Source organism: Dermacentor variabilis, chromosome 5 (assembly GCF_050947875.1).
Source record: "Dermacentor variabilis isolate Ectoservices chromosome 5, ASM5094787v1, whole genome shotgun sequence".
In the NCBI taxonomy this organism is placed as follows: Eukaryota; Metazoa; Arthropoda; class Arachnida; order Ixodida; family Ixodidae; genus Dermacentor; species Dermacentor variabilis.
The window spans coordinates 121,108,802-121,126,428 of record NC_134572.1 but is presented as its reverse complement, the minus strand read 5'-3'; the positions used below and the strand labels follow the sequence as shown (position 1 = coordinate 121,126,428).

Here is a 17,627-nt window from a genome sequence, read left to right as displayed (position 1 = left end):
CAGGCCAGCATGCACGTGATGAAGAAAAATAAACAAACACATACGCGAACATATTTGAACGTAGAAGAAAAAAAGAACTGTTTAAAGAGAACAAATATTTTTGTAAGTTTCTACTTGTTTCGTAAACCTGAAAAATGATGACATGTACACAAAATGGCGAACTTAATTAGAGTTACACATACTTTTGCAGCACGACACTTGTGCTGTCAAACCATTCATGTCAAGTTATACTTGATCAACACATGTAGTTTGAATAAAAACAGCAATATACATGAAGTATGCAAAATAATAAAGAATATATATGTAAGTATGGTGTCACGTAATGCTTTCGCGTTAGACATTTCGAAGGAAAACATACGCGCGTTCAATACATATTCACCAAAATGCAATATTATTTTCTATCAAAGCCATTGTGAACCTAAGCTTAGTGTTGTCTTTACTTGAATTACGGTACTGTATGTGCCAAAATCACAACCGGATTATAAGGCACGCTGCAGTGGCAGATGACGAATTTATTTGTACCCACTGGGGTTTCTTAACGAGCACGTAAGCTGAAGCACTCAGCATTTTTTTTTTGTATTTCGCCATCGTCGAAATGTGGCTGCTGTGCTCGGAATCGCATCCGCAGCTTTAATCAATGCCATAGCCGCAAAGGTACCACGGCAGGCAGGGAATCATTAAATAATTCTGCGACGCCTTGACTCTACGGTGTTGTGTTTTCACCTCATTTGGAGCCCCCACATTTGGCGTCCAACGTGTGGGGCTTCCACTCTGCGTGCGGCTAGGGCTGAAGGCAAGCTCCGGATCTAGCCCCAGACAGTCGCCTCGTGGTACTCCCAACCCGTAGCGCTGGAATCGCGGCTACGCCGGGTTCGAACGAATAAGGCAACCAGCGGCGTCAACGGTTATAACGTTTATTGCTATTAGCAATAATGAACACTCGCAGAGGGGCGTCCTCTCAGTAATAGTAGTAAATAGGCTTGCCTCGTTGTCTGGGTGGGTCAGACAAACGAGGTCACTCACGGGATGCGGCAGGTGCTTTCGTCCAGGCGGTCCAGGTGTCGGCGTCCCATGAGAGAGGGTCTCCCCCGGTGGCGCGCTTTTATGCCTTTTTACCTTTTTGCGAGTGGAGGTCCGCCTCGCCCGCCGGGTACGTTTCCCTTCCCCGTGAGCCGCGTGGGGGGAGAGGGGTACGCGCGTCACAAGAGCAACGGAGAAAGGGAGGGCGCGTAGTGCCTCTCTCTATGTCTACGCCGGCCTGACCCGTCGGCCACGTGTGAACGGGACGACGCGGGTACGCGGGAGGAAATGGAGGCGGGTGCTCCCCACAGAACGTAGTAAGTCCTTACCTTAATCGGCTGCTTCTGGTGAGACCTGATGGCAGTCCGGTTTTCTTTCGTCTTCTGAATGAGTCCTCATGTAGCAATCTTTACTAAGAGGGCTGATGAATGCGAATAAGTGATCAGACCCGGGTACGTGAAGAGCATTGAACGATACTAGCAATGTTGTGCGCCTAATAAGATTTCACATTCTCAATCCAGTCCTCTAATTTCTATTAGTTATTTTTAGTGTGACCACGCAAGGATTCTGCCAGGAATTAGGCAATACCTTTTGTGTTGAATTCGATGGTAAAAAACTTTCTCGCTGCCGCTATCGAGACGACGCTGCATTACGTAAGATTATTTGTGAAGTAGACAAGGAAGAAAAGAAAGCCAGTAAAGTGTGCTGCATCATATGATTATCTGCGCTGTAAGACGAGAGGAATAATATGACGTCGGCGTGCTACTATATTTTGCATTTTATTCGATACATTAAGTACACAGCTCCCCTCTGTTCTCTGCCGGCACTTGTCATTTACGGAAAACTCCATTTCATCGCGCCTATAAGGTCATTCCTCTATCAGACGCATTCTTACAATGCAAACCCCATATTACTGCTAAATACAGCTGTCCTACGTAGCACACACCTTCAGACAGGTTACGCTATTTGCTAGCATAATGCTCACGCCGTTACATTGGTCATGAAAATAGAGTATCTTTGGAGTGATCATTTCTTTGTTTCTGGCCGGTGATGATGGCAGCGCATGCTAGCCAAACAGCCACGTGTAAACCCCATGCACACTATCGGAAAGCACAGCCACAATGCCATCCAAAACACAAGAGGTCGGTTTCCACAATTTCGTGAACTTCGTCAGCTATTCATGAATAGGTAATATCGGCCTTATTTTTAAATTCGTGCCACGTCCCGGAGTGACTCTTCAACTGCGTAAGAGACCGCTTTGAGTTCTCGAGAGCGTCGGAATGAGACGCTGCGTAGACGTTACCTAGTCGTAACCTGAACAGTGTGTCTTGTCGTGTCTATAGAACAGAGATAAACCAGACGCTTAATCACGAGCTAACACCACAAGCGTAGCCATGCAGCTCTTGATTTCGCAATTCAACTAGGGTTAACCAGAGCTAAACCACAGGCAATTTTTTTAGGGACATTTCGCCATGGTGTAATATCAAAGCCCCGTTGTTGGTTTCAAGTTGAAGGACGACGATCATGGCTATACAGACAATAGTGACGCGGCTAGCAATGAAGCAGCGGTGATCGACATTTATGATGACAGCGACACTGATTAGGTCGAGCCAGAGTCGCTTTGTTCATTCAGGGACCTTAGGTTCAGCTAGTTTCTGCAAATAAAAGCCCTTTTTTCTTATGTAGATCCTTCTTATGTGAAAGAGTATGGAAAACTGGGCGAGTGGGTTTTGATTCATGCCAAACAGGCAATAGCGCACTCAAAACGAAGACGAAGGAAGTCGTAATGCACAAGCGCATTTCATGTGTATATTAACTTGTCCATTCTATAACTTTTTCAGTGAGAAAGTCAGCGCTTGTGTTGGTGTCGACGTCTTCCTTCGTATTCGTTTTCAGTGCGCTGTTTTCAGTGCACTGTTGCTCAAACATGTGTGTTTATCGGAAAGGTAAGCGATGTTCTAAAGTAATATCTTATTTGAGCTTATAATGGCTGGGTATAGCAACCCATCTAACAGCCCACTTCGTTTTTGTTCTTCTATTTATCACCTAGAACGCACTGTCTGAACATTTCCTCTCGTAATTATCATCCCCCTTCCCTCACGCCCCCGTCCAACTTCCCATTCATATTCCGCAAAAATATAGTACCAGCATTACGGCACCAATTAAGGTAACAACGATCACTAACTTTACCTTCTTAGTCTGCTCTGGACTGTATTTTTGGCAGCTATACTATAGAGATTAATTAAGCTCGACTCCACTCTTTATCACAGAAGGGTTGAAAATTGAGCTGGTTGGTTCATTTAGCGCAACGCCATAGCCACTACGCCACCACGGTGGGTGACTCATACAAAATTATCTTAACGAATAATTTGCACTGTACAAAGAACAAGCTAACCGGTTGTTCAATTATTTAGCGTCTCTTTTCCTAATGTTTGTCACTTTGGCATTTTGCAAGTTTCATGATCTCTTGAAGTTATGAGGCAACGAAGTGTACCAGTACAAGACCTCGCCCATCCTTTATCATATCTACTGGAATTTCACAGACTCCTGCCGTATCTCTCAAGATCATACGTAGAAAATTCATTTGCTTTCTGTTCAATCCTACTTACACAAAGAACCTGCATTTCTTTTCTTTTCATTTTGTGCACATTCTGGACACTGCGCATAGCACTATGTAATTCTTCGGTTGCCCTCGTGTAACCGGTGCTGCTGCCACGCTTATTTAGACTGGGTGCATCTCATTCTGTTATTAATGTGAAATTTTATTCAGCGTTCAAGCCGGTGCTGTATTACATTGCGTCGCAGAAGAAGGACGTGAGGTCTCGCTGTATGCGTCGCGTGTCTAATTGTGGTTCCAGCTTGGGTTAACTGGGGACACGTGAAGCCGTATATTCCACCGAGGTGCGCGATGATCTTAGTGAACCGGGAACTTCTTTGGCAGCCGAAGGCTCGCCGCTTTTGCCCAGCGATGCTTCCCCAGAGCCAACCACCACAGCGTCTGGACTTTGTGACGTTGCCTCGCCCGTTCTGTTGCGGTCGGGAGGACGGGAGCGGGCCCTGCGTCAAGAATTCGGTGCACCCATGCCGGTGAGCCAAGCACAAATATTTTTTTCACCGTATTTATGCCAAAGCACTGGTCCTCATGTGCACGTATGCCTGCTCGCTTGTAGATTGGTGAAAATATATTGAATACCATCTACATGACAAAGACCTAGCCTTGGAATCGGGGCCATAGTATGCGCAACGCAGACTATAGTAACCATACGTTGTGCCTACGTGACACTGCCACTACTGTCATTTGGGAATTACGGGATTCAGCTGATGAAATTTGTGCTGGTATCCTAAACGCACATATTTTCTCTATCCATGCTAACTTGCGGGCTTACCCTACGCAATGCTTACACATACGATCAGCTGTAACCTAGTGCCAAAATGCCGCGCGAGACCATTGTTGCCAGAAATGCTTTGGGCAATGATTTTAAAAAGGAGGTATTGTTTTCTAAATATTCGGGCGGTAAGCTACGCGTGTACTCAGAAGATATGGGATCAATTCCAACTTTTAATTAAGAAGGACTAGCTTTTTTTCCTAGACTGCTGGTGCCTCCAAGGACATTGGCAAACCTACTGCTCGTGGTATTCAAATCTCGACCTCAGATTTACGTTCCTCGCGTGTATGTTGGATGGAATTCACGTGTTTTGTGCCGTCACCAAATAAAGTCTCTGTTGAAACATTTGACCATGTCGATATGTGAGGAGGCACTGCTTGAGCCGTGTGCGTGTAAGCCAGAATCAAGTTATTCTCATAGAACTCATCAGTGAACTCGTCCACTCATTTTCGAGACATTATGTATAACAGAAACAAATATTGGTACATGGTGCTGTACCAAGCAAATAACGACAATAAGAAACTTAGCACTTAGGGACAATTGAACTGACCATCGCTATAAAAATGTCCTTCGGACAACAGAACCCGCCTCAGATACGGATCCAACTTACACAACAAATTCTACTTTACAGCACATTTAATCTGACTCGGTGGCTATCGGCACAGTTCGATAATATGCTTTGAGCATCGTTCTAAGCGACCCGTATAATTATAGTGGCAACAATATCCTGCGCTTGGGCATCGTAACATCGCTCAACCGATTCACTAACATCGATTAGATAGATACAAGCGCTGTTGGTTCGCAAGGAGCTGCGAGTGTCTATTTAATGGCGGTAAACAGAGCACCGCCCTTCCTATGGTTTAAGCACGCATATATTGACATATTAATTACAATAAGTAAGTGTTTCGAGATATTGCAGTCAATAAGCAGCAACAGTAAGAAGGTTCGGGAAACTCACTTGCGACAGAACCTAAAGACGAGGCAGAAGAGTGCAGTGAAGAGCATCAGCGACACGACGACGCTCACAATGGTTGTGAGCTCGGTGCTCTCCAAGATGGCCACACCACGGGCTGTGGTGCAGAATAGAATGCAACAATGTTTTAGCTCAAGCATTTTTTGATAACTTAGATATACCGTTGTACACAAACTTCCTATATGAGTAACTCCTTTCAACCAACACAATTCACAGATATTTTTGTAGTTCACATCGCTACTTAAATCTCTCAGGCTAAATATTAAAATACAGGTGACCTCAGATGGCTTCCTTTAAATAAGGTTAAGTGCACTCGCACATTAATTCGGAATGATGCTGAAAGCTGCCACAAAATATTGATACTTACTTTCCTGCCTGTTAGAAATATTGCGCTGTCTTGGGCAGTCTTTTTTTACTGCTTCTACTTTTGGGGACACAACTTATTTCTCATTCATTCAGAACAGCCTTGCGTTGCTTACCTTGCCTTGCCTCTGATTTATTTGGGATCCTACCAGAGTTCCAGTAACGGAGATAAAGTGGATTTCTCATCAGACACTCGTTTCCCTTAAAACTACTCGCTCGAAATCCGCAAACTGTGCTTAAAAGTGACTGGTACAGTTCTTTGTCACGTTGCAATACGGATGGCAGTGTTACCACAGCATCAAAGAAAAAGAAACGCAAAGCACGAATGCAGAGTAGCCCTAAAAAAATAACATCAAGAAAACAAATAAACGTATGCACGATCGCAACGACGCAACAACCACTCTGCCTGGTAACTTTATTGGCAATATTCATCGGTAGCGCCGAATTTTCAGCTGATGTTGCCATGCCGTAGCACATGAAAAAAAATGTTCTACAGCTGCAATTTCTCTATTGACAAACTGTGTGGGTTGACGCCTATCGATATCCCGTTTATTAGCTGATCTAGAACGAATATTACCCTGCCACTGTTGCATTCCCTGAGTATTTACATTTTCTAGCGAGATTAAGCCAACACTTTTCTTCCGCTGCAGGCTCTTCTAATGTACCGTGAAGTTACCTTTATTTTTTCAATGAGGGATTTTTTTACTCATAAACACTGTTCTTATGCACAGAGAAATGTTTCTGTACAAAAGTTATTTCACCTGGTGACAGCCCTCGACATTTTGTTCCTGGAAGCTTTTCTATATATATATATATATATATATATATATATATATATATATATATATATATATATATATATATATATATATATATATATATATATATATATATACAGGCCGCCATTGGAATCTGAACCTGGCAACGTTTAACGTTAGAACGCTATCTAGTGAGGCGAGTCTAGCAGTGTTATTGGAGGAATTAGAGGGTAGTAAATGGGATATAATAGGACTCAGTGAGGTTAGGAGGACAAAAGAAGCATATACAGTGCTAAAAAGCGGGCATGTACTGTGTTACAGGGGCTTAGCGGAGAGACGAGAACTAGGAGTCGGATTCCTGATTAATAAGGAAATAGCTGGTAACATACAGGAATTCTATAGCATTAACGAGAGGGTGGCAGGTCTTGTTGTGAAACTTAATAAGAGGTACAAATTGAAGGTGGTACAAGTCTATGCCCCTACATGCAGTCATGATGACCAGGAAGTCGAAAGCTTTTATGAAGACGTGGAATCGGCGATGGGTAAAGTCAAAACAAAATACACTATACTGATGGGCGACTTCAATGCCAGGGTAGGCAAGAAGCAGGCTGGAGACAAGTCAGTGGGGGAATATGGCATAGGCTCTAGGAATAGCAGAGGAGAATTATTAGTAGAGTTTGCAGAACAGAATAATATGCGGATAATGAACACCTTTTTCCGCAAGCGGGTTAGTCGAAAGTGGACGTGGAGGAGCCCGAATGGTGAGACTAGAAATGAAATCGACTTCATACTCTGCGCGAACCCTGGCATCATACAAGATGTAGACGTACTCGGCAAGGTACGCTGCAGTGACCATAGGATGGTAAGAACTCGAATTAGCCTAGACTTGAGGAGGGAACGGAAGAAACTGGTAAACAAGAAGCCAATCAATGAGTTAGCGGTAAGAGGGAAACTAGAGGAATTCCGGATCAAGCTACAGAACAGGTATTCGGCTTTAACTCAGGAAGAGGACCTTAGTGTTGAAGCAATGAACGACTATCTCATGGGAACCATTAAGGAGTGCGCAATAGAAGTCGGTGGTAACTCCGTTAGACAGGAAACCAGTAAGCTATCGCAGGATACGAAAGATCTGATCAAGAAACGCCAATGTATGAAAGCCTCTAACCCTACAGCTAGAATAGAACTGGCAGAACTTTCTAAGTTAATCAACAAGCGTAAGACAGCGGACATCAGGAACTATAATATGGATAGAATTGAACAGGCTCTCAGGAACGGAGGAAGCCTAAAAACAGTGAAGAAGAAACTAGGAATAGGCAAGAATCAGATGTGTGCGTTAAGAGACAAAGCCGGCAATATCGTTACTAATATGGATGAGATAGTTCAAGTGGCTGAGGAGTTCTATAGAGATTTATACAGTACCAGTGGCACCCACGACGATAGTGGAAGAGAGAATAGCCTAGAGGAATTCGAAATCCCACAGGTAACGCCAGAAGAAGTAAAGAAAGCCTTAGGAGCTATGCAAAGGGGGAAGGCAGCTGGGGAGGATCAGGTAACAGCAGATTTGTTGAAGGATGGTGGTCAGATTGTTCTAGAGAAACTGGCCACCCTGTATACGCAATGCCTCATAACCTCGAGCGTACCGGAATCTTGGAAGAACGCTAACATAATCCTAATCCATAAGAAAGGGGACGCCAAAGACTTGAAAAATTATAGACCGATCAGCTTACTGTCCGTTGCCTACAAAGTATTTACTAAGGTAATCGCAAATAGAATCAGGAACACCTTAGACTTCTGTCAACCAAAGGACCAGGCAGGATTCCGTAAAGGCTACTCAACAATAGACCACATTCACACTATCAATCAAGTGATAGAGAAATGTGCAGAATATAACCAACCGTTATATATAGCTTTCATTGATTACGAGAAAGCGTTTGATTCAGTCGAAACCTCAGCAGTCATGGAGGCATTACGGAATCAGGGTGTAGATGAGCCATATGTAAAGATACTGGAAGATATCTATAGCGGCTCCACAGCCACCGTAGTCCTCCACAAAGAAAGCAACAAAATCCCTATAAAGAAAGGCGTCAGACAGGGAGATACCATATCTCCAATGCTATTCACAGCATGTTTACAGGAGGTATACAGAGGCCTGGAGTGGGAAGAATTGGGGATAAAAGTTGATGGAGAATACCTTAGCGACTTGCGATTCGCTGATGATATTGCCTTGCTTAGTAACTCAGGAGACCAATTGCAATGCATGCTCACTGACCTGGAGAGGCAAAGCAGAAGGGTGGGTCTGAAAATTAATCTGCAGAAAACTAAAGTAATGTTTAACAGGCTCGGAAGAGAACAGCAGTTTACGATAGGTAGCGAAGCACTGGAAGGGGTAAGGGACTACATCTACTTAGGGCAGGTAGTGACCACGGATCCGGATCATGAGACTGAAATAACCAGAAGAATAAGAATGGGCTGGGGTGCGTTTGGCAGGCATTCTCAAATCATGAACAGCAGGATGCCACTATCCCTCAAAAGGAAAGTGTATAACAGCTGTGTGTTACCAGTACTCACATATGGGGCAGAAACCTGGAGACTTACGAAAAGGGTTCTGCTGAAATTGAGGACGACGCAACGAGCTATGGAAAGAAGAATGATGGGTGTGACATTAAGGGATAAGAAAAGAGCAGATTGGGTGAGGCAACAAACGCGGGTAAACGACATCTTAGTTGAAATCAAGAAAAAGAAATGGGCATGGGCCGGACATGTAATGAGGAGGGAAGATAACCGCTGGTGACTAAGGGTTACGGACTGGATTCCAAGGGAAGGGATGCGTAGCAGGGGGCGGCAGAAAGTTAGGTGGGCGGATGACATTAAGACGTTTGCAGGGACAACATGGCCACAATTAGTACATGACCGGGGTAGTTGGAGAAGTATGGGAGAGGCCTTTGCCCTGCAGTGGGCGTAACTAGGCTGATGATGATGATGATATATATATATATATATATATATATATATATATATATGTACACGATATCTCATTTTTCTCTTGCGCATGACGTAATCAATAACTGTTTCCATTGTTGAACCCATCGTTTGCACCGTCTGTCTGTAGAGGTCCCTTATATCGATGTCTAGGGAGCGATGAGCTCTGCGTACATGACTGCACAAAACAAGATGTAATCTCTATACCTCTACTGTCCACCGCCAGTGCTGATTTGTGTGAAAAAAAAAATGCTTTCCCATGAGAATACACTTGGCGCTTCTCCCCGCCTTTCTGGCGTCAGTCATTGCCCGCAAATACACCTTAAACTCGGGTAAGTCCAGTTCGCAATGCCTCTTCACAATTTCACTCGGTTGGCGTACAAGCCAGCCTACGATATCCCATGCGCAACAGCACTAAATAGTCATGTAGCTGTCAACTGGTTCCTCGCAGCCCATCTTATAGGTAAATAGTTTGGCATTTGGTAAGGCAGGTCACTTAATCTAATTCCGGTCAAAGTGCGTTGATTTCGATTAGACGTGCGCCACTTACACGGTGTACACTTTGTGGACTGGGAATCCGCAGCGTGCCCGTCGATGCAGCGACATTCGTTCTCCTGGCATGACGAGTGCGCCACCGAGTAAGCGCAGGCCTCGTCATGGTCACAGTGGCTGCCCAGCGAGGAGGCTGCGTGGAGAAGGCGGCATCACCTGTTTAAAAGTGTTCGCCTGAAAAAAAAAAAATTCCACCCACCCCGGTAACCCTGTGGCTACGTATTTGCGCTGCTGAACTCAATGTCGTGGGTTCGATCCAGACCACGGCAAGTGAAGTTAAATAGGGAGTCAAATGCAAAAATGCCCTGTTATATTTACGTGCGCGTTAAAGTCCCCGGTTTCAATATTAAACTGGGGTCTCCCACACTGGCGTCTCTCAATCATATTGTGCTTTTTGCTCGCGGGATTGAATCCCGGCCACGGCGGCCGCATTTCTTATAGGTATTATTGGACCAACCTGCATGTAGTACGCCCACCTGCTATGGTCTCGGGAAGAAACTGGCAATATTGAAAATTTAAAAGAAAGTACAATAAAATGTTCATGGGGGCAAAATGCGAAATCCCCAGTTTACTTAGACTTAGGTGCACGTTGAAGAACCACTAAAGTATGAGCAACTTTAGTGATAGAATGGGATGGCAGTATAGCCCGCATATGCGACAAGCCTTATAGCAAACATACAGATACCTCAATATGTACGAAAATTTTCGCTCACGGATGACAACGATGCCGACACCGGATTTTCCGCGACAAGGAATCCTTAGCGCTATTATCGCCCTAAATGTGCTCCCTGCTTCACAAGAGCGCGGTTGTATAGCATAAAATCCTGGGAACAGAGGCGCATGACCTTGTTAGTGAAAATAACTTTGGAGAAAATTAGAAATGGTAAAGAAGGGGCCAACGGCGTGGATGAAAGAAAACACATAAAAAACACCTTGTGCAAGGTTGCATCCTAGTTAGTTTTATTTTCGTGACAAGGAAAAAATGCTATGGAAAAAGCCAAGGAAAACCCTATGCTTTCCTTGGCTTCATTGGCTGTTGGTTTTATAGGGTCATGATTAACAAAACATCAGCTCCCCTTAGCTTCGTTCATCTTCCCTTCCTGCGGCGAATAGACACAGAAACAACAAAGGTGAGAGCAACCCTGGAGTCGTGATCCGTAGTTTGGAATATCTGTGTGAACCCAGGCAATTTTATACCCGTAACGTGTTTCAGAAACTCAGCACGCAAAAAGCCTCCATAAGACGGTTACTCAGTGTCCACCTTGGGGCAGGTTAAACAGGAACTGTAACAAGGCGAAAGAATGAAGCAAAGCACAAAGAAAATTCGGCAGAGACACTTTGGAGTGCTTAGGTCGGGAATTCGAAAGCTTTAGATTCCCTTTGGGTGAAATATTTCTTTCAGTGCGTTTCTTGTCACCGCAAGCTCTTGCCTGCGTTCTAAATGCACCTCGGTAAGGCCAAATCACAACGCACCACGCATCTCTACACGCTTTCTTGTCCGTGAGGAGTTCAGAACACGAGGGACCGCTCAGCGTCGTTCAATTTGACATTAATGCATCTTTTTTATTTTATGCACTCATTTTATGCGCTCTTAACGTGGTGCCACCTCCTCCCCGTTAACTGGGCCTCACGTGTCCAGTGATTCACGCATTAGGCACACCTTTACTCAACAACAATCGTGGAGCCACCGCGGCGTTGGGGAAGCGTGGTCATCGAGTACCCTCGAGGCCCGGGTTTGATTTGCCCCCAGACTGCAATTTACCAAATTTTCGTTTCATATCCATTAATTTACTTTGTTTACAGGAACGTCCCCGAGACATTGGACGTCCATCCGAACATTTTTCTGACATGTTCTTCCTCGTTGCGCCATCGGTCAATTTTAGTAGCATCTTTCAGTCACGCCGGCTACGCCCACGAATGTTCGTGCAATGGGGCATTATTGCTTTCGCATTAAAACGCAAAAGACGCAGCGCTTTGACCCTTGTAGTCTTTTGCTTTGGTCACTTCTGTCGCGCTGTTTTAACACCGGTGTGCACCATCTAGCACTCGTCAGTGCTCTTGGGTTGATTGATCGTTTACATTGACTGCTGTGCCAGCTCACCTAAACATCATTGTTGTGTACACGATTCTGCCATGCGGTAACAACTAAATATTCTAGTGACGCTGCCCCTATACGTCTTCCACCGCTCATTTGCCGCGATAACCTAGGCAGTACACCAAGCTAATAAAAGTGTAATTGAAAGTGTCGATGGCGTGACCTCGTGAGCAGGAAGGGGGCACTTTAACTGGAATGCAGCAACTACTGAAAGAGCGTACCGACGTGCCTCTCATATAAACGGCGTATGTTTTTCTCTTTGTCGCCCCTTGCCCAAACAGATATGTTTCTTTTACTGCCTTGAGTGGTTCGATGCGGCGTACTGGGAATCTTGGTTTTGTGTGTACCAGGTCACACGATACTCCCACTAAGCTCACAGGCTCCACTGGGTCTCCCAACTCTTTGCTCAGCTCTATCCATCTTACCTCGTCCCTACAATTGGCGCATCCCAAGCGATTCCGACCGCACAACGTGACCAGCGATCCTGAGGACCCCGCTTAACGCAAACAAAAAGAAAGCAATCGTGGCATTCCTAGTAGAGATTTCTTTGCTCATCCGCTCGGTATTGAGGACCTCCTGCACAAATTCGGTTATGCCGTGCTTTCTCGGTTGGCTTTGGCCTTTCCGTTTTTCTCATGAATAAATGCCAAGCTCTCGTCGTCACACAAAGTACGTTCGATTGCTCGGGAGGGCAAACGATTCTCCATCCTCTTTTTCAAAGAAGTTGCCGCGAACTACAGGGAACGTGTGGTCACATTGTCATTGCAAAAAGCACTTTACCTGGCCGTTTGAGGGTGCGCTTTTCTTTGTAATCTCTGGATATTTCGTGGACCAGCAGCAAACTTTTGGCAGATGCGTACTAGTAGATACGTATCAGAAGATATATAGTAAAATAATCGGCAGGGTATACTATAATAGAGTGTAAGCTGTGCAGCCATTTCAGTGCAGAAATATTTTACAAACAAAAAGCCTTCGCACGATCACTAAGCGAATCTGCACATTGACGAAATTGGCTCCAGGTCTCGCATGGCAGAGGAAGTCGAACAATCCTCAGCGCATTTTTTCTTCTTGTTTAATGCCACACCTATAGTGAGAGCTGTCACGTACTATCATTCGCTCAATTATCCAGTGCTCTTGAATAATTCTGCTAGATTTTAACGCGAAAGCGTTAACGCTCCCGTGTGGCACAAAATCCGGTGTCGGCATCGGCATCCCCGGCGTTGTACGTGAGAGAAAAATCTTCCCGAACCACGCATCCCAAGCAACGCAGGCTCTCCGCGTGGCGCAGAGGCGTTACTGAACTAATTGAATTTCTCAAAGTAAAATGCGTCAGAAAATTCGTAAAGCACGACTTACACACAGCCTACAGATGTGAAAGCGTCGGATTGTAATTTGAATGTACGAGAAAACATAATTCTCTTTAGAACAAACTCAAACACGAACCGCTTTTCCAGCTGCCGGTTGAGGTTTGGCGCGTCTGTTTACAACCTCCGGGATTGGCCCGCGCAAGAGGCCGCCTTTCTACCAGAAAGCTCGCCTTCGTTCGCTGCCAGCGTTTCCTGGTAAACATTATGGTTACATAAGGTGCAGTCGGTTACATAAGATGCAGTCAGGGATCTTTGAATACTATCGCGTGCCACTCTTAAAGGGGAAGGTTAAGCATCTTCCAGTTTTCTCGGATAGTATTTATTCAGTATGCAAAAGACACCTTTGTTCGGATAAAAGTGCTTAACTTGCCTGAGTAAGAACTTGCCTAAGTTCACCTGTATCCTATACTTTTGATGTACTTTTTATGGGGTACGTAAGGAGAATGCGAAGAGTTGCACAGAATATGAAGGAGTGAAGTAGCTGAAGAGTGGTTTTGGCCATAATAGGTGAAATGGTAAATGTTTTCTGACATCATCTCTTTCAAACATATCTACTGCATATATCATGTGAGCCAAATATCAGCATCATAAGGTAACTCCATCTATGTCTCTCAATCTTGTCACCATGAGTTTTGGCATAAATGATGTACTTCTTGTTGAAGACGTTTCGTTAACCGTTGGAGTTTTTCTGCTTAGGCGGGCCACAGAGCCGGCCATGCTGGGTTCAGTACGGATCTCGGAGCAACATTTGCCACTCGCGCACAGGTAATACACATCCGTGCGCGAGAAAGCACATCAATGTGAGAAGAGATAGTAGACATGCTTAATATAAGCTTGCTTCTGACATTAAAAAAGCTAGCTACCTTCTTTTGTCTCTCCTTTCTGTCGCAGACTGGAAAATTCAGGCGATGTGAACCACATGATTCAATAAGTGAAAAAAAAAATTGATTACGATCTTCCTTATAATTTGCTGTTCTATCTGGCTGGTTTGTTTGCACATTTTACCCACCACTACCGCATCTGTTCAATAATTCGTTCAGTCGGTAATTATCCTTAGCGACAAAACCAGAAAGCTAAAAAAAGAAGAAACGTGAAAGGTAAGGACGACCGTGCAGGGTCACATGTAAAGCAGCCTTTCCCGTGAAACCAGTGCGTGATAGTAGCGGCAGAAGCTACCAAATAAGTCGTAAATGGTTGCATTGTTTCTCCTGCAATCCAGCCATTATGAAATATTGAGGAAACTGCATGAAGAGGCCAGAGATGGTGACTGCACCTTTGACGCACTGTCGGTTGTTAACATTGACTGGATACTCCAGCCTGCACTCGCAGCGTCGGGAGGTGAGGTTGCAGAACACGTGGTACAGGACGCTGCTGCATGTCTGGTTGCACGGGTCACCGATGTAGAAGCCTACACCTGGGAGATAAGGCAAAAAATATGCAGATAAGACAAAGTCATCGACGCTATTCTATGGCAAGTTTCAGACACGCCGTTGCATAACCTTGGCATTCTAGTGTAGCCTAACTGTGGTTATGCGTAGCACATTTTCTGCTAAACGCTCTTCCTATACTCCCCCTAAGATAGGTATATAAGACGTATGCATTGCAGGAATATTAACCTGTCAATGTCAGTGGCTGCTTAGATAGGATGGAATATTTGCGGCAGACGCAGTCAGCAATTGCGCACGTTTACTTTGGTCTTTCGCCCACTTTGTAGTTTTTGTTCTTCACCTGAATATTTATGGTCACCTCTGTGACTTTTTTGACGCGCCATAGCTTAACCAAGTTTCCCACCTTCAAGTTGTCTACTCAGATCAGTTGCTGGCGCCCGCCTTTTTTCCACAGCCACACACACAGCTTCACAATTATAAATTGTACGCCTTCTTAACCATTTTATGCTTTATTAAGCCTCTGCTCAGAAGGTGAATAATCGGTATTGATCTCGATATGTTCAAGGTATTCTACTGTTGAATTGCCTATCCTTGTATTTACGTTTTAAGCTATTCCATACTCTTGCCTGAAGGCAATCCCCAACGGTGCTGGAATATTGACATGAAAAGGCCCATGTTGCGATTGTGTGCGGAAGTTATTCTTACGTTCTTGCTTTCCGTGACGCCGATTGGCGCAAGTTGCTCGATCGTGCTTTTGCTAACATGAAATACAATACGCGCCACCTCTTCTTTCTCGGCATGGGGTTTTCTAGTCGTGCTTTCTTGCCACACCTTTAGTTGAATGCCGTCTCAAGTCTGTTTGCGTGCTTTAGGAGTTACGCATTCTTATGTGCCATTTCATACACATGGTGTCCCACGTAACCTGAGCCAAACATTAGAAATAAACAAATGCCACGTAGCTAGGCAAAACAGAAGTAATGTTGTTGGCCATCGCTGTGAGGTGCTAAGATTATTTTTTGCATTCCGCCTAAATGCATAACTAGTTTTAATTGATTATTCCACTTCTCAAATATTATAACAAGATGAAAAGTATAATTGAGAATTTTGTATCGCAACATTAAAAACTCCCAAACGGCTTTATGTTTCGCGATACGTGCTACATTAAACTGTTTTTCCGAGCGTGAAAGAAGCCCGCAAATACACGCAAAATTGAAGCGCGACTGGTCGCTCGTGGCATTTGTCTCGCACCGCGTCTGTCTCCTTCTATACGATTTGTAATACAAACAATATAATACAAATAATTTGATAATTTATCTAGAAAGAGATTTAATTTTCGTAAAATAGATTTACGTAGCGCTGTCTGGTACAACTATATTAAAAATTGTTGCGCTGGTAGGACCTTTGCTCTGCGAACAACTTCAAATGGCCGACGCAGGATTGTACGGTGACACTGCATAACACTAGGAACGCCTTTGCGGGCTGTTTGACAGTGCCCACGGAAACAGTTTGTGTGTACGTGCGTGCGTGTGTTGTTTCTCTTCTTTTTTTTAATCCTTCTCTCTCTCACCTATCTCATCCCCTTGCCCCTCCCCCAGTACAGAGTAGCCAACCGGAGATAATCTCTGGTTAACCTCCCTGTCTTTCCTTTGCCTTTCTCTCTCTCTCTCTCTCTTCAAATGGCAGTCTGCGCTTCTTTGCGATGGAGGTATTACAGTACATTTCCAGATTTCCACGTTGTTATGTAAGTGTATGCAGTGCAAGAATTTGTAATTATGTTTATCTGTATTGCCAGACAGAGTTTAGGAAGTGAACCCTGAAGATAACTCAGTCCTTTCATGTGGCGATACCTACATGAAACCTAGCTAAGTTTTTTGAAAGCTCCGCTCGTATAAAATGTTCATTTTCATGAGACTTTTCAACCTCATATTGCGATAGCAATTATGTAGACACTCCCAGGGGATTTCTCCCGTCGCCGCCATCGTTGTCGCCGTCGCCGTGACGTTCAGTCTAAACACGGCAACATCGTCGCCGTGCGCCATACGCGTTATGTGTGACTGAAAGCTTGCGAGGGTCCGGCTCACGATCAGGGCTCAATCTCTCGTGCGCGAGGGAGGAAGGCGGAGCGCAAGCGCGCCGTTATCTGTCGCGCGCGAGGCACAAGGAGGAGGCGAGGAGAAGAGGGGGAGGGACGCGTTCTACTCCGGCGGCTGCTGCTTATGGCGCGGCCGCGCGACTGGCGTATCTTGAAAGCGATCTCCGCTGTGGACGAAGTGCGCGCCCGCGCGGGCCTCATCTTCAACATGATCCGCGATGTGGACAAAGCGCGCGCACTAAGCGCCGGTAACTCCGTCTGCGTTGTGCTTTCGACGTTTAGTTGCGCTGAAGCAAGAGACAACAAGAAGGTTTATTCGTTCGCTGACGCTGCCGCGTTTCCTCACTCCAGCGTTTTGACAGGGAGTTTCCGCTTTCATCGAGCACCATGTGTTCATGTTTACCTGCGCGTGCTTGACGCCGTAATAGTTATTTCATTTAGCAAACAAATGTTTACAACTTTATACTACTATTAAAACTACTATCATTATTTCGCATACCTGGCTACTAAATTGTTATCGAAATGGATGCTTCGCTTTTCAAGTAAAACTGTGTGTGTTTTCTTACATCTTTTGTTCAATTTTAAGTTCCGTATTCTCACAATTAACAAAAATTGCTGCTTCTAGGTCACACTTCAACTTGCGAAAAAGAATCC

The 17,627-nt window shown here is 44.7% G+C and overlaps 1 protein-coding gene across 1 annotated transcript in view; it reads right to left on the bottom strand.

Moving 5' to 3' along the window:
* Positions 1-3,795: 3,795 nt before the first annotated feature.
* Positions 3,796-17,627, bottom strand: part of LOC142581959 (uncharacterized) — a 52,335-nt gene continuing 38,503 nt past the window's right edge. Inside the window, exons 3-6 of the mRNA XM_075691393.1 lie at positions 14,767-14,907; positions 10,030-10,164; positions 5,365-5,476; positions 3,796-4,077 (exon numbers count right to left, since the gene is read on the bottom strand). Coding sequence (XP_075547508.1) covers positions 3,885-4,077; positions 5,365-5,476; positions 10,030-10,164; positions 14,767-14,907 — 581 coding nt within the window. The 3' untranslated portion in view covers positions 3,796-3,884. The remainder of the gene's footprint in view (positions 4,078-5,364; positions 5,477-10,029; positions 10,165-14,766; positions 14,908-17,627) is intronic.